The sequence below is a fragment of the Dicentrarchus labrax genome, unplaced genomic scaffold, assembly GCF_905237075.1.
Source record: "Dicentrarchus labrax unplaced genomic scaffold, dlabrax2021, whole genome shotgun sequence".
In the NCBI taxonomy this organism is placed as follows: Eukaryota; Metazoa; Chordata; class Actinopteri; family Moronidae; genus Dicentrarchus; species Dicentrarchus labrax.
The window spans coordinates 24,886,192-24,909,567 of record NW_026136720.1 but is presented as its reverse complement, the minus strand read 5'-3'; the positions used below and the strand labels follow the sequence as shown (position 1 = coordinate 24,909,567).

General features: G+C 40.4%; 1 protein-coding gene across 1 annotated transcript; it reads right to left on the bottom strand.

The window, feature by feature from the left end:
* Window positions 1–1,772: 1,772 nt before the first annotated feature.
* Window positions 1,773–20,174, bottom strand: calb2a (calbindin 2a). Its single transcript, XM_051382428.1, has 11 exons — window positions 19,973–20,174; window positions 15,512–15,588; window positions 15,327–15,416; window positions 13,763–13,843; window positions 11,498–11,554; window positions 8,124–8,201; window positions 6,672–6,727; window positions 6,499–6,538; window positions 6,285–6,338; window positions 3,483–3,554; window positions 1,773–2,564 (listed from the first exon to the last, which is right to left on the bottom strand). Exons 1-11 carry the CDS (start codon window positions 20,064–20,066, stop codon window positions 2,448–2,450), a joined length of 816 nt encoding a protein of 271 aa, XP_051238388.1. The 5' UTR covers window positions 20,067–20,174; the 3' UTR covers window positions 1,773–2,447.
* Window positions 20,175–23,376: the final 3,202 nt, after the last annotated feature.

Here is a 23,376-nt window from a genome sequence, read left to right as displayed (position 1 = left end):
ATACCCTCTGCAATCATGTTACTATTGGCCTTTAAAGCTTCTGAGACACACCATGGTTTCTGTTGAGGTGATGTCAGATCTGATTATCTCCCTTTTAGATTTGCTTTGGTCATTTATGAAAAAAATCTGGTTAGTTTTAAGCCAGTGCAGTTAAGTTAAGGTGGATGTGTACGATGGAAAATGTGCTTGTGTGAATAGGCCACCAAATATGGAACATGTCATACTTTTTGGAAACATCTTTTGTTTGTTTTAGCAATTCTGTTGCTGTGGTAATTTTTGTTAAACTATCTCAACGCAGTTCAAATACTACTGTGAGTGGATTACCACTTTCCAAATTAAAGTCCAAATTAAAGTGGATGGAGACTATGAGATAAAAAAAATATTTTAAAATATTAAGAAAAATACAAGTTGGATATTATTTCATCTTAAAATTGTTTGTTTTAGCAATTCATTGTTGCTGTGGTAAAATAGTCTTGAAAAGAAACCTGTTTTGCTGGACCATTTGCATGTGGTTGGCTAGCATTGTGGCTAATCCCCAGCTAAATAAAAGGTAACAGCTGCTAGCTTGTTTACATTTGTACCATTAGTGACCAGGTAAGGCTTTAGGGTAACCTGCCATTTTCAGTGTGTAGGATGCCAGCTCAGAGGTGGTTGTTTGCTGCGGCAAAGGGGATTTTGAAAACAGTAACACGCAGAGGAAGGGGACGAGAATGCTGCGTAAAACTTGCAGCCAATGGCATGCTTATTCCTACAGTCTACATCCGGTGAGTCAGACTACTCTAGGACAAGATGGAGCTACACTTGATTGAACATTTTAACTTAAATTACTTACAGGTGTTAAACCTGTAAGTAATTTAGAGTGGGAATCTATCTTGTAAACTGTGCTTACGACATCTAGTATTTCATACCCACTTTATAGTGTTTCCCAATTAAAATTGTAATGTTATTGAAATTCATTTTAATATCTGGGTCTATTAAAGCTTAAATGTTTAATCTTTTGGACAATTAAACTTTAATTCAATATACTTCCCAAGGAACAAGTGAATGGCTGAAGATAATCTGTAAATCCATTGGAAACCGAGGGATGTTAACTGAAACTATAGGTCAGCTTTTGTCTTTGGAGCACTTCAGGATTGCTATCAGCAACTCAAAGTGAGGGGAGAAGTGTTTCGTTATGCCACCTCATTTCATTCACAAGAGGGGAAAACACAGCCAGTGTCTTGCAGTGCAAACTCAGCAATATCACTCTGCTTGTTTCTTCAGTCCTTTTCATTATGCAACTGGGAGAGAGACATCATGCTGCAAATAAAGCTGTCTGAGTCAGTGCTACAGCAAAACAGACATTATTTCTGTCATCTTTTTGATTCCAATGCACACTCAGCAATACATTTCCAGGGGGAGCACCAGAAGCTCTGGTGTTAAGATGCTCAACACGGGAAACCAACAACAGCTTACTTTACTATATCTTTAAATTGTACACCAACTTGCTCTCGTTGTGACTGCATCCATCCTTAATCCTTTTTGCTTACACTAGTGGATTGAAGGTGAGGGAGCAGTTTAAAGCTGGGAGGCCTTGATAAAATAAATAGGTTGGTATGCAGAAGGTCAGCAAACCAAAAGTCATTGGGAAATGTAACTTTGAGAGAGTGGCACAGCACTGCATGATGGTTGAAATATTTAGACTGTAAGGAATGAGAAAGTCCAGGAAGGAATCTTTTTCATCAAGGCATAACCACCAGTGGCACTTCAACAAAATCATGTTCATACAAAACTTATCTTAAGTACAGTTTATTAATATTTTCAATTGACAGAATCAGCCAAAAACAAACATTGAAAATGTAAATCATATTATGGCAATGGAACAAGAGGGCTTCAGGACAAATAGAGGTGGAACAATCAATACCAGTTCCATCACAGACTATAAATTAGACAAATTCAAACACAGCTGTCTGCAGTTTTGATTGACTATATATTGTATCTAATGCAAAGATGGAAGAGCGAAGGAACGGAGGGATCATTGAAGCCGGGGTCAAGGTTCAGGTCAAAGGGTCATTTCTGTGGAATAATGGGTTTGGGCTTTTGGTCAGGAGTTGCATGTCAGGCACAGCATGGGTAGGGATGAGGTCAGAAATAGTTAAGGACATCGGGGAGAGTTGAGAAGGTGAAAAGCTAGAGGTATCAGACAGGTCATGGTTAGGATCGAGAGGTCAGATTGCAGAAAATAAGGGTTCAAGGAAGAAGAGCTGTGTGTGCTGACAGTGCACTTATCATTCATTCTGAAGTTGTAACTTTGGGGAGGGGTTGGGGCAATGATGGGGTGGGGCGGGGGGTGTCTGGCACATGCACCTGGTATATGTTGCCAGGCAGCAGAAAGTGGGTGTGGTCACAGGAGAGCAGGGCGGGGCAGGCAGAGAAAATGAAGATATACAACAAGAGAGGAGGAAGAGTCAGGCAATTGGCTCCCTGCAGAGGACAATTTCCAGCTCGCCACGGTAGAGCTTCCCTCCATCAGACAGGCTCATGATGCTCTGCTTGTAGCCTGACAGGTTTTTCAAGTCCACCTCCTGAATGAGAGAAAGGGAGGCATGAAAAAGAGTGAGTTTGTCAGTTGAAATTCTTTGTTATTTTTAGGTCTGACCCCTAATAGTAGACTTACTCGTTAGTCACTGAGAAGAGTCTTAGTTGACGCACTTTTCATTAATCGGATAGTCGCAGAAAAATAAAAACCATGCCTTGCCTACATATATTATATAATGCTAAAAGATTAAAATTGCTATATGTTCCAGGCTAAAAGTCAGCACTCTCACCAAGCAGCCAGATGTACTGAAGAAGCTGTGTTAAATAAGCAGCACTACTATGGTAATGAAGTGTAGAGCTAGTCATCATCACATCAGGACCACACAAGAGTTTATTGTGTCTGTTGGGACATTGTTATAGTAGTGTGTGATTTAATGTTCTCCTCACAATGTCAGCAGCCCCTTGCCCTGTATTCATTGTCTGGCCTCATCCTGACAACAAGACGGAGGACTTCAGTGATATCATCCCAACCAAAGACACAAATGCACCTTCATCTCATCCTGAGATTGTGCCCGTGGTTTGACAAGCTTTCAGTCAAGGCTTGCACCAATATACACATCCTGAATGGGGATAATAGGCAGTTAATACGCTTGGAACATTTCATGGTATCAATAAAGCTTCTTCAGCACATGCAGCTTGTTCACTTGGCATGTTTACTACTTCTATTATTGTGACGCTGCCATTCAAGCATAGCATGTTATATCGAAGAGTTATGTTTAAAATACATACATATACACACACATATTGTTGTCATCTGTTCTGATACATGGTATGTACAGAATGCACAGGAAGTAAGCAGCTGAGTGGAGCAGACAGAAATCGTATCTTGTTCCAAGTCACCAGCCAGGCCACATTATGCTGGTATACCATAGCCTGTAAACCTTTAACCAAAGCCCCCATCTCACCTTTTTGTTTTTCTGGTAAAGGTCTCGTAGCAGGGCGTCCAACTCCTGCTCATCAATGTAGCCATTCCCATCCTGAAAAAGGTTGACAGAAACATTCAGAACGGACTGGAGGGAAAGGGGGGATCATTGGGATGATCTCTAGACATTTAAACTACAGCTGAACAACATTTAGCTTCCTGTTCACACCTGATTGTATTATCTTTCATCGACAAATCCTGAATTCCTTTCCAAACAGTGTGCCACAGCTATGTTTATTCCCTGCTCTGCTGCTCAACTTCATTCAATATTTTATGGCAGCTGTCGTGAATGCACCGGCCAAATGGCCATTCATGAATGATGATTTAGACAAGACTTCCCATTCACAACTCTGTAAAGGGGGTTAGCTGTACAGTCAATATAGAGCCACTTTGCTAATTAATGAGTTATGTCTCACAGTAGTGTTTAGAGCTTGGGTCCAAAAAATAAGTCCAAACTGTTGGAAATGTTCCCTTGGCATGAGGCACAAAACCATGTTCTGTTCATCTAGGCTCGGTCTCAAGATGACTTCAGAGCTGAGTGGCTTGCCAGTCTTATTTTTCACTTTTGGAGATGCTCTTTGATGTTTGCAAAGACTGAAGTGTCCTAGATCTTGGGAATAAAGTGTGAATTCAATTTATTTTCACTTTAAGGCTGAAGACCCACGACTCTGCAGAGTGTTGGGAAAGCAGAGCGACATCAGGTATCAGTCAGTCTAAGTTGCGTGCCATTTTGCTTTTTTGACATTTTCAAGGCCTCGCGCAGTTTGGGGCTGTAGCACTGTGAGCCATGTTAGTGTTCAGCTGACCCGACACACTTTGCCCTGCCCACCATCTCTCAGTGCCAGTGACAGCCGCTGCCAGTGTTTCAGCTGCAGGGGCTGAGCTCATAACAAAATGATGAAACTAATTACACACATAAATGGTAGTGCTCCATTCGCAGAGAGAGTCTACATGAATGGACCGCAGTGGCTCATCTATAATTGAACGTTCAACCCTGTCCTCTGCAAGTGAGATAGACAGAGTGCTAGCTTCAGTCCAATGCAAGACATGAACATGCACGCAACCCTCCACCCCCCACCCCCTGTGCTAAATGCACTGTGCCATTTTGTTATGTTTGCCATTTTGTTTGGCAATGTCACTTACACTGACACCATTGCTACCATTTTAAAACTTTGCAACTTTACAAATACAGAAGAAGCACATTTTTTACTAAAAATTCAATTTTGATTTTAGTCTAAACATTTGGGTGTATGTATTATTATACTTATTATAATTATGTTTTTCTTCCTCTTCCTACAGCTGGATGTTTGACCATTACTGTGCAGAATGATGTATGTGCAAGTTTGACACTAGAAGAATCAGATTTTAAGGGGTGGGGCCTATGAGCATGATTTGTGACATCACAAACTGTTTGGAAGTCAAACCTGGTTCAGTATCAACTTGTACAGTGTGATGTAGAAAGTCACCAGTGCACATCCACTGAGAATGAACTTCAGTGAAATTGGAGACATCTTGTGTCTAACAAGAAAACTTTAGAAATTAACAAAATTTGCATATTTATAGATTCTGGAACTTTTAATGAGGTAGTAGAGGTTTTTTTAGGGTATTAATGTGGACATTTTTGGCAGAAAAAAATGTCAGACATGCATTATTTTTCCAAGCAGACTATAAATGTCTTAGTAGATAGACAGCAAATGTGTCATTAAGTTCAATTAGAATGTATATCACTAACTAACAATAGCATTTAGCCCATACAAATGAGACTGCTGCTGCTGAGTTGTTTATTTCCTCAAAAAGTGAGTCAGCCTCCTTATAGATACCTAGATTATGGCTGGTCCCCCAGGCTGACAGAAACTCACAAGATATCATAAATAAGAAAAATGATTTAACAGATGTGCAATGCGCAACTCTCGCCTGTAAATGTGCTCTGCTCCCGTCTGTCTTGTATCATATCACTCCCTGTAGTCCCTCCCCACCAATCTACTGCTAATGTGGAAAAGGTGGCCATTAACTGAACCACTGCTCAACCACCCTGAGCTGTTTACAAAGGGACAGGTGTGCCGAGCCTCACTCATTTCCCTAGGTAGTTGGGGAGCGCCCTAGGTACAAAACAAGGAATTTGCATATTTATGATTTTAACAAAAGGGAAACTCCAAAACAAACAGCGCTGAGTCATCCAGACAGCTTGACTCAAGAGTCTAGTCTATTTTTTGCAATGTGTGCAATGTTACAATTTGTTCTTATTGTAAATGTACTATACACATTTATACACGAGTCCTCTCGCCACATTAGCACATTAACTTTCAACTACAGTACACTGTTATGCACGAACAAACCTACCTGACTCAGAGTCCCTAGCCTCTTTTCAAGCTAGCTTCTTCTCCACTAGCCTCGGCTAAATTAAATTTGTATCTACAAACACACCTTATTATATTAACCAAACAACAGCTCCCATGATGTTTTAATAGTTCCCGTGGCTATGACTCATGGGGGATGTAGTTGTTACAAACAAAATAACTTCAGCTAACTGTTTCTAATTAAATATGAATGATGAAGTGTTCTAGCATTCTAGGAGATACCAATTTAACTCAGAATACGTAGACAGAATATCCCAGGAGCATCATAGTTTTCCAGTACGACAGCTGAAAGAAACTGCCTGTGCCAAAATGCCTTGACGACTGAAAGCGAATGGAAGAGAAGTTAACCCAGAAGTTGGGCCAGACCTCAGTCAGTGTTTGGTGTGTGTGTGTGTGTGTGTGTGTATGAAAGAAGTCGACAACCCTACCTTGTCGTAGTATGTGAAGATGGCATTGAACTGCTCAGTGGTCAACTTGACACCCTGTAAAAACAAGGTTTAATTCTGATTACCAGGCAACAAATTGACAAACAGACAAAGTCACAGTAAGACAAAACTCCTGTATAAGTAGTTTAGTAACATTAATTGTGTATAATATACCCATTTGATGAACATTTTGTTATGCACCATGTTTGTTCCATACCTCAAATTTGAGTAGGAAGTTCTCCTGGACTGGGAGAAGCCTGTGGGAGAGAGGGCCATTATTAGTGGACATAAAAAGTGTTAAATGATTCAAATCCGATGACGGTGAACATCAGCAGGCAATGTGTTCCAACATTTCTATAGGGAACAGAAGCAAGTAAAATTGCACATTACCTTGCCATCTCTGACAGGCCCAACTTCCCATCTCCATTCAGATCAAACATCCTGAGCTACAAAGTGGAAGCAGAACAGAGATAGGAAGGGACAGAGGAGAGAGAGAATGAAAGCGAGGTTTTTTATAGGTATATGCTGTCAAGATGAAGGCAAATGTGGTTCCATGAATTTCATTGACTGAGAAATAGAATGGACAGCCATAAAGTTTCTACCTTTATCATAAATCCACACCTTTTTTCATAGTTCTAGATGTTTACCAGGGGGGCAGTAAAGGGACTGTCAATGCAGCTGATGGGGAATTTTTTACAGAATAATAACCTAAAGGTTCTCTCTTTTAGGGCAGAGTTAAGAGTAAAATTAGATTTAGATTTCTCACAAAGAAAAGCTAATGATGGACCTTTGTACAGTGTTGGTGCAAATATATTTGGTATGAAAGCATTAATTTGGTTTTATGAAAGGTATACATTAGGGATTAGGGAACAGTTGTGTGATATATGCTATTACTATGCTACTCACAATAGCCAATTTAAGAAGACTGAGCTGTTATTTTACTGTGAAGCTTGCAGATTTATTAAAAACATCATTTACTTTTGCTGTAAGTTCTAATGTTCGCTAGAGAATTTCCATTAGCATAGGATATTCCTAGCACAGGAATCACTACAGCAAATCCTCTACAACAGTGTATGTATGATATTGGTACCTATGTCATCATTTAGTGGGAATTATTTTGACAAATTTCTACCACCTGCTGTATTCCCTCAATTATCATTTTACCAAATCTGTAAAAAAGGTATAAAGAAACCATAAAAACATGTATGTCTATGAGCGTGTTAAGGAAACTGCTTCAGCAAATCAGGTCAGGTCAGCTTTGGGGCTTCCTGGAAGAAGCAGATGTTAGCACATCTGGGCTGTAAACACACAACCTGCAGGACATGAGGGGTCACGACCACTCAGCCGCACAGCGCTGCTGCCACCGGCACGAAAGGTCTCCGAGGTCCTCCAGGCCAGATGGACAATAGAAATACACCTTTCATAAACAGTGCACACGGCTCACAGTGTTTCTGTAGGATTTGCTGGCGTTAACAAGATTTTACTTTTTATTTTTGTTTAGCCATTTCTAGATTTTTTAAAATTACTTTGAGAGACTGATAGAAAATCACTATGTGTTTTATTTGTGTTTTCTCCCTATTATTTTCCATGGTTTATGGTTACTGAAAGCTGAGACAGGACCTTGTTTACTACAGGTGAACAGTGTCTTCTTGTAGCAAGGAACACAACATTGAAACTTTAAACTGACTGGCTTGCTTTTAAAAATCAATGCATTTTTGGTGGAAATCAATAAAAATGAAAACGATGACTTTTGTGTTTCTGATACTGAGCAGCATCAGGTTTAGCTCAACAGAGTAGTGATAACTGTGCGTGTGCATAAGTGTGTTTAAGAGTGAGTCTTACGATAGTCTGTGTGTACTCCTGGAGCTTCTGGTCATCATAGTGTCTGTTAGCCTTCTCCAGCAGGTCTGACAGAAAGCCCTGAAGACAGAGACACATAAAAAAGAAGTGAGGAAGAACATGCAGGAGTACATACTCAATACAGCTATGCAAGAGCTTGGGCATAAAATATGCAGCTGAAGATTCAATGCAACCAACAGAGGTCATAGATTTTAGAGACTTATTCATCTGTTTATCAGTATCAGTTTCATATTCTGAAATCCTCTTTTAATATTCAGAAACTTCTAATACAAAACAGCAATCTCCTCCCTCACACAACTGACACTAAGTAAAAGCTGTGTAAAGAAGTAGTAGCAGTAACATGTACTCAAGTATCCAAAGTAAAAGCAATGGTAGTGGAGTTATGGTAGAGAGCAAAGGTTAGTTTCTCCAGTTTTGGGGATTTCCATGTTTTTAGATAGGACTGATAAAGGAAAAGAGGAACAATTCAAGAAAGGAAAATATAAAGGAAAGGTTAAAATAATGAAAGATACACTGAAGGAAAGATAAAAGAAAGTAGGAGGGTGGGAAAAACATAAAGACAGAAAGAAGTAAAGGATGGTGAGATAGAACCATGCTATCAATGGTATTTTATTAATGTATCCTGGGTTTTGTATTTAAAATCTTTATCTGCAGAGTTAAGAGTAACTACAGCCATCAGGTAAATGTAAATGTGATGCAGTAAAAAGTAAATTTCCCACTGACATGTAGTGCAGTTAAAATGTAGTCATTTAGAATGAAGGTACTCTAGTACAATCATCCTAAAAGTATTTTATACATAATTTGTTACAGTACAGAAGTCGTTGTATTCAGATATTTTCAACCTTTGCTCACAGTCATGAGGTGAGACACATGTCTGCTGCCTGCGATCTCATCTGCTATCAAAAGGCCACACCTGAGTAACTCATCTGCACCTGGTCAGCTGGAAGAAATGTGACGCCATGACAACCAAAGCAGCCTGATCTGTAGGTGACGCATAATCACTGACCCCATTAATGCTTTCCTCCCCAGGAGCACTTCCTTTTATATCATTTGACACAACATTTCCAAGAAGTGTTGAAGTGAATAACATTTGTGCAATCTGCAAAGCTTTTTGCATCTGAATCCTCACCTGAAAAACACACTCATGGTCATTGGGGAATTCCCTGTGTAGCCACTTAACTCTCCTCCGTCAAAGCTGCTGCCTGGCTTTGCTCGCTCATATGCTCGCACAAATCAAAATAAACCAGTGTCGAAACATTTTGAAATGTTGATCAAGTTTTTAACTAATATGTCACTTAATAGGCCTCTTGATGGCTACAACTTGGGTTGTGTTCAGTATATCTGTTTCTTATCTTTACTTAGCAGTTTCTTTGAATGTCCTATATTCAATATTTCCTACAGATGTTTTGAGGGCTTTAAAGGAATAGTTAGACATTTCTGGATATATCCTTATTCGCTCTTTTGCTGAGCGTTAGCTGATTGATACCACTTCAGAAAAGGGATCAAGTGTGTGCACATCCAGGCAAAAGTATTCAGGTTCTAGAAAAAAAATACCACTGAAGGGGGGCACAAAGGAGAAAGGTCTGCACAAGGTTCCTGATGGCAATTCTAGATGCACATGATTATAAGTACAATGTAACTTCACCTCTAAGTGTGACTTTTTTAGTCACACCCACTCCAGTAAAGAGCTCAAAGTAAAAGGTGTCATCAAATGCAACACCAAGAACGTTAATTATATGATCAAATGCCCATATGGCCTCGCCTATACTGGAAAGGCAACCTAAAAACTTACCTCACTGAACACTGAGGCAGCATAAGATTAAAGGTCCAGTGTGTAACATTTGGGAGGATCTATTGGCAGAAATGGAATATAATATTCATAGGTATGTGTTTATTAGTGTATAATCACCTGAATATGTGTTTTTGTTACCTTAGAATGAGAGGTTTTCATCTACAGATTTTCTTCCATTTTTGTTTGTTTTTGGTGCTTTACACTGTTGATGTGTCTCTCTACCAGATGCAGTGAACCAGGAGAGTATAGAGAGGTGTGTAGAAAAAAGGTCTTTTTAAATGATCAATTCTATTTCAATGCATTAAAATACAATCTATCTATATTCTGCATATCTATATTGTGGTTGACTGGGATTGATGTGCTATTAATGTGTATTAAACTGTATACGATGAATCTTTTTGGATTTACACTGCATTTTGTTTTGTGGACCTTTACCCATCATTAGAGAATTGCAACTGCTTTTGCATAGCCTGTTTGATGCATGCTTATATGATGCTGTCCTATTACTACCTCCTTGTGTATAGTTTTCTATATATTTCCTATATTTTCTTCTATTAGACTGCGATTTTACATCGGTCTTTGTGCCCTGGAAAGATTGATACCACTGTCATATTTATACGCTAAATAAGTTTATCTTGGGTAACAAAATCTGCCTCTTTGCACATCTGAAGTTCACAAACTAGCACAACATATGATTTGTTTAATCCAGAAATGTAAAAATGACAAGTTGTGGTTTTACAGGAAGCGTGCAAGGTACTATTTTGTAGCAACAAGTGGCCAGACACGGAGGACTTCCGCAAGTTCACAGGCATCTAGTGGAGGTGCTGATGGGAGTTACCCCTGCTTTAAGCTAAGCTAAGCTAATTATCTGCTGGCTCTAGCATTATATTTAGCGTACAGACATGAGAGGTAACATCTAACTCTCTGCAAGAAAGCTAAACTATCTGGAAACTTCCTTTCAGCACACAGAATCAGTACTGATTGCAAAACAAAAACTGTAGAGGACTGTTTTTCTCTCTTTCTTTCCATTTTTATTGGTGCAAAACATCATGACATCTAGTTTATAGTTTTAAGTTTTGTCTACACTTTTACACTCAAGTATGGGGAATACATTGAGGGGAACTCAAAAACAGAAAAACACAACTATTACAGGGCTTCAAATATATGTAAATAAAATGTAAATGATCATAGGAAAAGGCAGGGGTCATTTAAGTAGATACTCATATGGCTACTAGCTATAGTACAACTGTCTGATAGTTACAGTTTGGGGTAGGTGGTCTGTTAGTGAGCATGTGTAAGTGTGTTAATGTGCATTTGAATGTGTGTTTTTGGGGGAGGGGGAGAAAAAAACAAAAGACATAACAAAATAAGAATAAGTTTGACCATGTAAGCAGATGAATAAATAAAACAAAAGTATTTGTAATATTTATAATTATAGGCATTGCATGTGATGCTAGTCTTTGGGATGTAGATGTAGATATACTGAGAAATATTACATAAAAGCCATTTCCATGAATAAGTTACAATATGCTTTATCACTGAGAATCACATATTTACAACTTACCTTCAGTTCATTTGCTTCAATGTAGCCACTGCGATCTGTATCATATCGCCGCCATGCCTAAAATAAATCAACAGAACAAAAGACATATCGGCTTGAAAACCGTTTTTCAGCACTGATGCACAAAGCACAAAGAGTGGAGAAGAGTGTCTTCTCCAGAGTAATTTACATAAATCCTCACTGATCGAACCCCAGCTTGCTCTTTAACTGCACCAAGAGTTTGATTTTCCTCTTGTACAGGGCAGAAATCGTTCCAGAGGGGACGACCACAAAAGCCCGCACCATCACTGTAATCACACAGTTTTCAATACAATCCCGTTCGCCCGCGTACAGAGCAGAGGGCAACGAGAGACAGAGAGAGAAATGAGGGAGGGAGAGAAAGTCATTTTAATGAATGCTTTAATCTAGCAGCTGTCCCTGTCCAAAGAAGGGCTCCTTATCAAAGATGGATGGCCTTCCCCCTTCTCCCTCTCCTCCTCCTCCTCCCCCTCTGCTCCTCCTCTGGGCTCTGCAGAGAGGAGCTACAGTGGTGTTATCCATTATATATGACTCTGAAAATAGAAGGTTCTGCTTCCTCATTCTAACCCTTTAAAAACCTCTCCGCCCTGCACCCTTCGAAAAAGACTGATTAATCCTCCTCTCTTGTTTTATGTTCTCAAACTCAGGCTCACAACTTCCCATCGACGTTTCATTTACGTCCTATCTCTTCCTGCATTCTCTTCGTTTGCCCTTTGTATCCTTCTCTCTACACGCCTTCTCTTTCACTCATCCTCCTTCTATCGTTTCATCATTCCTTTCCGCTATGACACAGGAGACAAGGACAGCCTCTTCCCCACATGTAATTGGTTTCTAATTGGCCTTTTTCTTTCCTTGCAGCAGATCTAACACAAAATCTGCCATTTTCTTATCTTCTGACAGTATTTTGTGGAATAAATTATTTCCTTTTTCTAGTACCTTTCAACACACATCTTGGTGAAGGCTTTTGTTACTCCTACAATCATTCATTATTCATAATTCACAGCAGCACTAAACTTATTTATACCATACTTGGGAATTTTTATAAATGGTTTCTTAAACACACAACTTGGCTTTTATACTGTAACAGAACAGACTTTATTTCCAGTGAGATTTTGCTGGCAACTTGTAACAAACAGACATACATACAGAAAATATTCTACTAGTTTCCAGTGGGGTAACTGTCTTCTATCGCTGATCTGGACTTTGTCTTCTGGTTAAGGTAAGCTAGCTGTTCCTGACTAGCCTCAGTAAAGCTAAAGAACAGCTAAGCACCTGATTTCTTTCTGTAATGTTACTGCAGATTTTCAGTATTCAGTATCTAGTATCTCATATAAGTGGCAATGCCTTCAAATAATGCGCCAAAGGGATGCCAAAGTTTTCCAGTTCTACCAATGGGGATTTCAGTGTGAAACATGCCACTTCAGGCACATGTGCATGGGGGGAATTCAGAAACATTCACATAGATGTTTATTTAGTACTTGTAAAGTTTTTAGGTATGAACTTATTCATTATTATTTCCGTTTTAAACCCGCCTCTCGACAGAAGTTAAATCAATTGAACAGTTCATGTCCGTATTGCACATCAGGATTTGGGAATTGTGTGCATGTCAGTTCCTCTGCAAACCTCACGGTTACCCAAAACCACCCATAACTTCACCTCTCTGCATAGACCAGCAGAGACATTTACATATTGCCTAAGTAATTAACTGAGACTAACAGGTCACATAAAATTAGCTCAATCCTTTTCAGGCAAACTTGTTTATTGTATCACTGTAACCAAAATGTTGAATAAAAGCAGCACCATTTTAAACTCTTCACACCTCCTTTCAAACTTTACTAAAGGGATTTACTTTTTTGTACTCTTTCAAGTGCATTGTTTGACTTTTGCTTGCTTTATTTGTAATACAACTGCTGTGTGCAGTGGAGGCATAGAGTCTGTGGTTCTCTTTCCAGACTACTCCAGTTTATTTCACTAATTAGTACACCTTCAACCATACACGAAGAACTAATCTGTGAAATTTGCTGGTAGGTAGAAATGAGAACATGCAGGCTGTCTCCCCTCCACGGCTGACTGCCTCTGTCTATAGTGTATGGTTGGTTAAGTAAGTATGTCCCGACTAATGGCATTTCTTAGTGAACAAGAAGCCATAGTACAAAAAGTCATGTACAGAACTGATCAAACGACAGAGTTTTTAAGAGAAGACAGCAGCTTTGCATTAAAATTCACACACACTCAGAAACACACTCTTACCGCCATAAACTCAGCACTGGAGCTGACAAACTGTCTGAAGCAGAGCAAGAAGTTCTCTTCAGTTGGGAGAATCTGGGCCAGCTAGAAAGAGAAATGACAGGATAATGGGAGTGGTTAGAACACAAGATGGTGGGGATGATAAGCAGGAGTGGGGAGCCTCAAATGGGCAACTCTGACATCAATAATAGAGAGCCATGACCTCAGAAGCCCGGTTATGCCTAACTTTGAATTATTTTTGAAAATCACGCTTTTGGATGTTCAGACAAAGCCTTTACACCTGATTTTCATCAACAAATGAAACAAAAATGTATTTGCAGATTTTCCATGTGAGTGGTGGATTATTGATATTGCAGAAGCTCTCCTTGCATCTCTTTCAAATCCCGGCCCTGAAAATTGTAAAATCGAGGGAAAGCAATATCCCAAACTGACACTCCATATCATAAAGACTGTATTTATGCATCGATTGGAGTATTGACCAGGCCTCTGAAGCATCTCACTTGTAATGTATTCCCCTCTGGCTCCATGAATTAGCTTAGCTTTTTCTTTTTGCAACTTTTACTCACCTTCCATAGAAAGCAGAGAACCCAGACCTTTTCTGTAGTAGGTTTTGGGTTTGAGACACATTTCAGTGAAATAAACACCTGTCCCTTTTTGTACCAAAAATGTGACTATAAGCTATTTAGTTTCCTTCCTTCTCTTCCAAATTTTAAAGAACAGAATAGTTTAGGAAATGCATGTTGCTTTCATACTGAGAGTTAGTGAAGATTGCTGTGTGTTAATGGTCCAGTGTGTAACATTTTGGAATCTATTAGATAAGATTTCATTAGTGTATAATCACCTGAAAATAAGAATTGTTGTGTTTTTGTTACCTTAAATAAGCAGTTTTCATCTACAAAGGGATTTTAAGTTTATTTTTTTTGTTGGCTTTATTGATAGAGACAGCTGTAGATAGACAGGAAAGGTGGGTGGAGAGAGAGGGGATGACAAGCAGCAAAGGGCCCCAGGTGGGATTCAAACCCGGGCCGCTGCAGCAACTCTGTATATGGTTCACCAGCTCTACCAACTGAACTAACCGGGCACCCCGAGTGGGTCCTCTTTTATGGAGACCGCAATGTTGAACGGCCATGTTTCTACAGAAGCCCAGAACGGACAAACCAAACCTCCTACCTGCTTGGAAGGTGAGTGGTATTCAGCTGGTTGCAATATGCAACTTCACAGCTAGATGCCACTAAATCCTACACACTGGCCCTTTAAGTATGAACCATACTTGGCCAGCAGCCGGTTAGCTTAGCTTAGATAAAACACTGGAAGCCAGGGGACAAAAGGTAGCGTAACTCTGTTCACAGGTAACAAAAATCTCCCAGCACCTATAAAACTCACAAAGTAACATGTTATGTCTCATTTGTTTAATCTAGCCTATCAAAATAGCAAGTGTAAAAACCACAAGTGGCATTAATGTTCTTATCTAACTCTCAGTAAGAAAGCAATAAGAAAGCAAAATGTCAAATTATTCCTTTAATGAAAACCGCTGATTTCCAAACTTCAAGCACCTCCAAGGCCTTACCTCTGACATCTCAATTCGTCCATCTTTGTTCTTGTCGAACTTCTGCATGAACTCCTTCATCTTTTCTCTGAATGTGGGGTTTGAAGGGTCCTAGAAAACATTACATAAGTAACATACTCAGTACAAGTAAAACCCAAGTGGTCAGTATACATTATCTGTGATTCATCTCTGGTCCTTGAACTCACCACCCCTGCTCCTCTCCGGGCCATCTCCAACTCCCTGAAGAAGTTCTCCAGCTCCTTCCCCTCAATGTAGCCATTACCTGGGAGGCAGACAGACCAAAACAACATGTTATCACCCCAAAGGGCTTTTTTCAGTATTGCTGACATGCAAAAAGCTCATCAGCCCAGATGTGGTCACAGTGTCACAGTTTCAAACAGATCGCAGCATGGCTCGGTTTTGCCTCGGTATTGATTCAAACATGAGCCTTTTACCAGTAACTCTCTTCCTTCCCCTCTGGCTCAATAGATTAGGCTATTGACTGACACGATGCAAACTGATCACTCCTCAAAGACTGTGTGTTCACGGGGGTTGTAAGCAAGGAGAAGCTATATATGGAAAATTGCTTTTCTAGGATTTTGAAGGTGATGATCCACAGGCAGCTTCTTTTATTCCACAGAGATCAATACTGCCTTCAGCAGGGGAGTTTGGCAAATGGGACGAAATATGGATAAAAGTGAAGTGTGACAATTTCACCCTGAATTTGTGTTTATAAAGATAGACTTGAAAAAGTGATGATATTTTCTCATAAGGAACTGAAGCTTCGTACTATCCTTTTGCTGCATGCTGTCAATCATTTTGACAGATAAAAGTTAACGGTCCTTATACTGAGATGATGCCTATCACATTATTCTGGATTCTGTCATGATGAATTTAGTTTGTGGACAACAAAGTTTTTTTTTCTTCTTTTCTTATCTTATCTTTTCCTTACTCCTGGTATTCTGTTGCTCTGGCAGTAGTTATTCAGAGGACAAATGAGCATGCCTGCTTCACCCAGGTAGTCTGTAAACCCTTGCCAATATTCTATCAACAAGCATGCTGAATGGCTGGACAGATGGCTCCAAACGATGTGACTAGCTGCTTCAATAAAACCCTGGAAGGCAGAGCTGCCTCATTAAACTCTAACAAAGATTATTATGCCATCCACTTCCTCTCCTCTCCCTCTAACTCGCCGTCTCTCTCTGTCATCTTCTCTCTAACTCCCTTTCCCTATCCAACCAACATCTTAGCGTCTTTGTTCTATCCATGGAAATGTGTGTGTGTGTGTGTGTGTGTGTGGGCATGCCTTAGTGATGTTATCAAAACTCATGAATACAAGCCCTGCCTTTTCAATAAGTGGGACAGTAAAATGCCTCGTTGCTATCGAGCCTCCCTCCTGTGGGTCTTATTGACATTTAGCACTCTGGAGAGAAATGGCCTGCTTGATAATTAAACAGAGTAAGATGTGATTAACTACAAGGCGAATGGCATAAAATGACAATAAAAATAGATTTATGAATAGATTATGCAGGAACGCTGTCACACATTCAATAATTCCATACACCCAATTATATTTGTGCATAAGGGAGCATCTGTTTGTACTGTGCCTATGTGCAGGCAGGATAAGTACTTTATGCTTTAAGCACACAAGCCACCACAATATGCTTAAAGTACCCTATGGTTTTTTCTATGAAATCATGCTTAATGTGCTGCAGCCTAATTACAGTGTCCATCATGCATTAAACTGCCAAATCCAGCATCAAGTGAACACATACTCCTCTGTGACACTGAACATCAATGATGCTATATAAGTGTGCAGATGTAAAAAAAAAAAAAAGAAAGAAAGAAATCCCTGCCAGCGGATTCATTTTATGGCAGACTTCAGCTCACTTCCAGATCATTCAATTTAAATGTCAAATAACAAGTTTTATTATGACATAATGAGAGCCCTCATACTAACTTACTTTCACATGCGTTGGTCCTTCTGCACAAGCACTCAATGCTTGCACCAACCAGTGAGATAAAAAGCTTAAAAAAAAACACTTTTATGGCAAATACACACTCTTTCGAATACTGGGCCTTTATAGTCCCAGGAGACGCTGGTAAAGACGGCTAAAATTCAACCCCAACACAGGAAAACTCTCAAAGTGGGCAGCTGTGCCACCTAAGTGCATATTTAAAGCCTATATAAAGTGCATTTGCCTTTCAAAGGAGAGTGCAGCCCTGTCTATTCAAATATTTTGTATTGAGATCACAGCTGGGTCAGTTCAGGAGGTGGATTTTGCTTCATATTCCAAATTTCCATATCCAGGTTAATCAAAATAATTGACAGCAAATGCTCTATAATTAGCAAAAGGAACTGCAGTTGTTTCCTTTCTCAGCTTTGAAGTGAATTGAAAAGGCCTGACAGAGACAGCAGAGAAAGATGAGAGGGACGCAGAGCGGAGAAGCTGTGAGAGATGCAACCCAGATGAGACTTGAGCCTGGCCCAACAGGGGAATATGTGGTTTCATCATCTCCGGGTGCATCGCCTCCTGTGTATTTTTATCTGCAACTCAGAGATGTTTACTCAATCTGAGCAAACAAATTAGCTCTCCCTTCTTTCTGCCGAGCCAGAAGACACTCCCAGTAATGAGAGCAGAAATCAAACCCTGTAGCCAAATCTGTTGATGCACACTGGTTGTATTTGATTTGCAAAGTGGCTCCTTTCAAAGCACAATATGTAAAATACCTCCACAGTAGGACTTAAAGACCTGCCTGGTACAAGATGGATATCTATAACCAGGCCAAAAGAGTAAAATAACTGATATGACAACCTTTTTGCACACTGGCTCTGAGCTGCTGAGCGCCTCCGACCCCACCCCACCTAACTCCTCATTCCACCTTGATTTCCCTGTGGAATAAGTTGCAGCACATGTGCAGGCGTCAAAACAGCTCGCATGAACTTCCCAGTGAATTCCCAGGAGCAGGTGTGTAAAACAAATAGGTGCAACATACTCGCCATACTTGTATTCTGGACATCTCAAGAAAGCTGACTGAACAAGTGAGACTGGGGGCTTTCTGCTGAATAACGACCAGTTTCAGCCAGGAGAGTGGTCACTTATATGTCCCAGTCTGACTCTCAAAGTTAAGGAAACAAAAAAATGGTCTCCTTTTCAGACTGACATGGACTTGTTTTTCATCAGCTCACAGAATGTCCTTAATCCACAGAGGAGTCTGCAGACCTTAAGTGGAATTTAAGTATGAACATTTCCATAATTAGACTGATGAGGATTTCGTGACAGCAGCAACATAGTGCCTGAATGAATGTGTTGGGAATAAAAAAAAGTTCATACTGTCACACTGCCACACACTACACACACACACACACACACACACACACACACACACATATACACAGATATTTGCAGAATGAGACTGAACTGACTAAATCTCAACGCAGACAAACAGAGGACGGATGCAAGAAGAAAAGGCACTGATCAAGATTCAGACTGGGGAAGAAACAGCCTCTGTGTGTGTGTGTGTGTGTGTGTGTGTGTGTGTGTGTGTGTGTGTGTGTGAGTGGTTTAGGAGAGGGGTGTCCTTGAACAAATTAGCACATGGGGAAATTTTATGTTGTTATTTTATATCAATATCACATAAATCAATTTTTTTATACTGGGTGACTTACAGACTGACAGACTGCACTTATTGATGAGCCACTTTTTGATTGGAAACGGAGATCAATACAAGGAGCATAAGTCAGAGCCAATTACTTATAGGTAACATCCAAGCTGTCGATGATGATAGCGTACTGTAACCCACTGAAACGCCTAATTAAATAATGTATTGATTGCGAAATAACACTTTAATTGCGCTTTTCAATCAAATTCCTTCATTATTGGAAAATTCCAACGTCAGGGTGTACCCCATGCACCGTGAGAGGAGCTCTCTGGGAGCGCACAGTGCGCTCATAGAGCTTAACTCACACAAGAATAAAGGCTTCATCCTTCAAACTTCCATTTACTAGCCGTTTCATGCGCGGTGCATACAGTTTACAGACCACTCAGGGCTCACTGGAGAGATGGAGATCATGCAGGATATCTCAGTATACAGTCTCTTTTCATAGAATAACGTTTGCTTTACACGAGACATAATGGATCTGGATCTGTGTATTTACATCAACATGAAATAATGAAATAAAATTATACAACCTGATGTCGGGAGTGGTCCTCACTTTTTTAAGCTTCTTAGGAATTCTGCACATCCAAAATATCTGGTCTGATATCAGCTCCTCAAAAATATAGAAATGCTCCTTTTGGCTACTTTATTAATCTAGGACCGCCAGAAGACAGAATATTATCACTAGTTAAAGAGGGTTAACAGTCCCTTTAAATTCAACGCAAAATTTATTTTACAAACCCATATATAGCATTATGGTATTTTTTTCTCTTCCTAAGTCTCCTAAATTGTTTTAATGCGAAAAACGACAAACTTTTGTGCACAGTGACATTGTCTGTCTTTATAACGGTTTTAGGTTTGCAGGAGGATGCGTTATAGTCACTCAAAGAAAAGAGAGAAAACCTTCACTCAGTCGGCTGCATTTTACAGCACTGACATAAAACTGAGTTATCTTTCATGAACTGTGAGTTTTAAATAACTTTTAGGAATTAAGGAAAGTGTCTTACCGTCAGCGTCGAAATGTTTCCAAATGTCGAGGAACTGGGACGCAGTGACCTCGGCCAGGTGGAGGTGAGGAGGCTGCTGTGGTTTGTTTGCCATGATGCTCTCGACGGATGCTGCTGCAGATCAGACGCCAGACAAAATCCGCTTCTAAGTTTTCTGTGCCTCTTGTTCAAACACACCCCACACTGTGGCCCCTGCGCGCCGCCCGCCGCTTTTTAACCCCGGCGCCGGAGCGGCAGCACCGCTGCACCACCGCTGGGGGCGCACTGCCACCGACAGTATCCAACTGAGTCAGCGTCCCTGCGTGTGTGTGTGTGTGCGCGCGCTATGCTTCCAAGCTTGATGTAGTTGTGTGATAGTACTGCAGTGGAGAGAGTGATGTGTGTGTGTGTGTGTGTGTGTGTGTGTGTGTGTGTGTGTGTGTGTGTGTGTGTGTGTGAGAGAGAGAGAGAGAGGGGAAAGATGAGAGAGATGCAGATTGTGTTTTGTTGTTACATCATCATGCTTTACAGTACACTTCGTGTGTGTGTGTGTGTGTTTAATCCACTCCACATCCATGTATGTGAACTCTCAGATTTTTGTATGCACGCGAAATGCATGTCTGTGCATGTGTGTGTGTGTGTGTGTGTGTGTGTGTGTGTGTGTGTGTGTGTGTGTGTGATCTAAGCGTGCAGCTCCCCAAGCCTGTCTGCCAGTGTGTGAGGCTTCACAGACTTAATTAGAACTCACACACTAATCACATTTCCCACACTGCCTCCAGCCACCAGTGATTAGCCCACATAATAAATGTAAATTCTGGGAAAAAAAAAAAAGGAGGGGGGGTCTTTTCATTAAGGGTCAGTCTACTGTGCAGAGGGGCAGTTGAAGCTACAGATCCTATTAGGAGAATGAGGATGAAAAAAACGTACTCATATATATTTCTTCAACTCATTTACTGTGAGCGGTGATAATATTCAGGATGAGGTAATAAGACTGTAATGAGCAGGAGGGCAAGTATCCCTAGAAGCATGTTCCTGCTGTAGGATGAAATCTGCAAAGAGACAGCTTTTCACTCATGAAGAATATTAATAATGGTTTTCAACTGACTACTGCTGTTGAAATTCTGTGAAGAGAATGTGGGTGCGTTTTACAAGCGCTACGTGGTCATTCACATTTTGAGTTATCATAGCAGGAGGAACACGTGTACCTAATAAAATTAAGGATGGTTCCTGAGTGGAGCACCTAAATACAATGCAGTTGTTACACCTGTGCTTTTTCTGCTACAACATGTCAAAATGTCTGCTGTGACAAGGGGCCTACTGAGAAGAAACAATGGTTAAAAAAAAATGTTGAGGATGTTCTATGCAACTTTAAACTTGCATTATTTGTTTGGCCACTTGGGAGCAGCGCAACAAGCTGTAAACACAACAATGACATATTATCACCTCATAAAGTTCCTATGCTGAACGTCTCTCTTTTGGCTCTGTTTTTGTTTTCACCAACTCTTGAGGGAATGGTTTGTTACACAGAACCATCTGAGACGTTATTGTTGGAAACTGTTTGCGAAAGGGCAGAGAAAAATACTCGTCAGGTGACTGGATGGACTGTCAGTTCAGTGTTTCTCACTAGCAACCGTCAACCAATCAGATGAATGAAAAATGTAACTCTTACAGAAGAAGGTCGGCAGAGCAAGAACATCTCTTCAGTGCCGTTTTGTGCTCTTCTTTTAATGAAGTAATACCCTTCATTTATTAAATAACTGATGCTAACAGCATCTATGCTAACGCTAATGGGGCATTCCAGACTTTTTGGACTGCAGTGGCATAAGTGGGACGCTGATTTAGGCATTAAGTATGTGTCTTAGATTTACTTCATTCCCAATTTATGCAATTCCAACACTGTTTAGGAACTCCAGTCTGCAGAAATATTAAAATACACTTAGCAAAAATAACACATTTATACCACCTGCAAAAAACTGCATGGTTTTTGCCCAAAACTGCATGGAATTAGCATAAAGTGGGCATGTATGCAAAGGGGAGACTCATGGATACCCATAGACCCTTCCCAACTTGCTAGAATGATATGGTTGGTACCAATGGATGCGTTAGGTTATCTAGTTTTGATGATAGCTGGATCTTCACTCTAGCTTTAAAGCGGAGCCAGCTATTGCCTCTGAAAGACACTGCCGAGTGGAAGAGATAAGGATAATAGAATGGCACTTAGGGTGGCCAATCAGATTTCAGGGGCCACCCCAGGCCCCGCCTCTGCTTATTTCTTTAGCAGCTGCCCTTGTTGTTGTTACTTCTCACACACACCTAGTGTTAAACCATGCCTGTAGCTCATGACGTAGCCTGGCAAGATGTATTCTTGTGTGACTTAGTGATCTTGTGATCAGCTGCCTCGCAAGGTTAGGGGGCTGACTTCTTTAAATGTTTTTTAGCTGTTAACATTTTGCAAGTACTCTTGTTTGATTTTTCCAGAGTTAAATGAGAAGAATGTTACCGCTTTTATGTGTTCAGTGTGAAGCTGGTGCCATGGTGGCCGAGCTTAGATTCAAACAGAAATGCATGTTCATTTGTTTTCCGTCCTCAAATTCCTTACTTAAAGGTCCAGTGTGTAACGTTTGGCAGAAATGCAATATCATATTCACAGGTAGGTTCATAACCATAGAATGAGACGTTTTTATCTGCAGAGGGAGGGGTCATCTTCTGCGGAGTCCGCCATATTGAACCAAAATGTTTCTACAGTAGCAGTAGCTAACAGACAAATCAAACACTGGCTCTAGAAAGGGCCTTTTCCATTTTTGCCAGTTTTGCAGCCATCGTAGTTTCTCCTATGCTCGGAATGCTGAGTTGTATTTAAATGGTTGCAATCTGCAGCTTCACCACTAGATGCCACTAAATCCCACACAGTGGACCTTTAGTCGACCTCTGTTCTCACTCTTGGAAAGAAAATCAATGAGCGTATTTCCCTGAAATCTTGAATCATTCCTTTTAGAGCTAGAAGGTTAGATGCTGTTAAAACAAGGTGTTCTGTAAATAGTGAGTTTGACTAACAGTTTCAGTACTGCAGGTGTTTAGTAATGTTTTGTCATCATATCACCATGCTGGGAGTTAAGCTTTTGTATTTTCAGTGCTATGAGGCTACCCACGTTGAAGCTGAGGTGGTGTGGGAAAATAATAAAGATGATCCACCAAGTTGGCACCATTATGCCTACAGATGCATTGTTGAACTTGACCTGTCATGTCTCCTCTGAGGTGGAGCAGTAATTTTCCAAATCTAGCCCGCATGCTGTTACAGTGCTGACACGCTGCTGGCAGACGACTCCCTCTGGAGGCAGCGTGTGAAAGTCAGCAAAGACATTCCCCAACTAACGTTATTTCTTGCTGCTTGTAAAAGTCACATTCACTAACAGGAGCACTGCTGT

What these genes read in the sequence shown, in the direction of transcription:
- calb2a (XM_051382428.1), bottom strand. Translation starts at nt 20,066, where the DNA reads ATGGCAAACAAACCACAGCAGCCTCCTCACCTCCACCTGGCCGAGGTC. An exon ending in GACGAATTGAGATGTCAGAG is followed by an intron (nt 13,844 to 15,326) that starts GTAAGGCCTTGG and finishes TTCTCTTTCTAG; the next exon opens with CTGGCCCAGATTCTCCCAAC. An exon ending in CCAGTGCTGAGTTTATGGCG is followed by an intron (nt 11,555 to 13,762) that starts GTAAGAGTGTGT and finishes GATTTATTTTAG; the next exon opens with GCATGGCGGCGATATGATAC.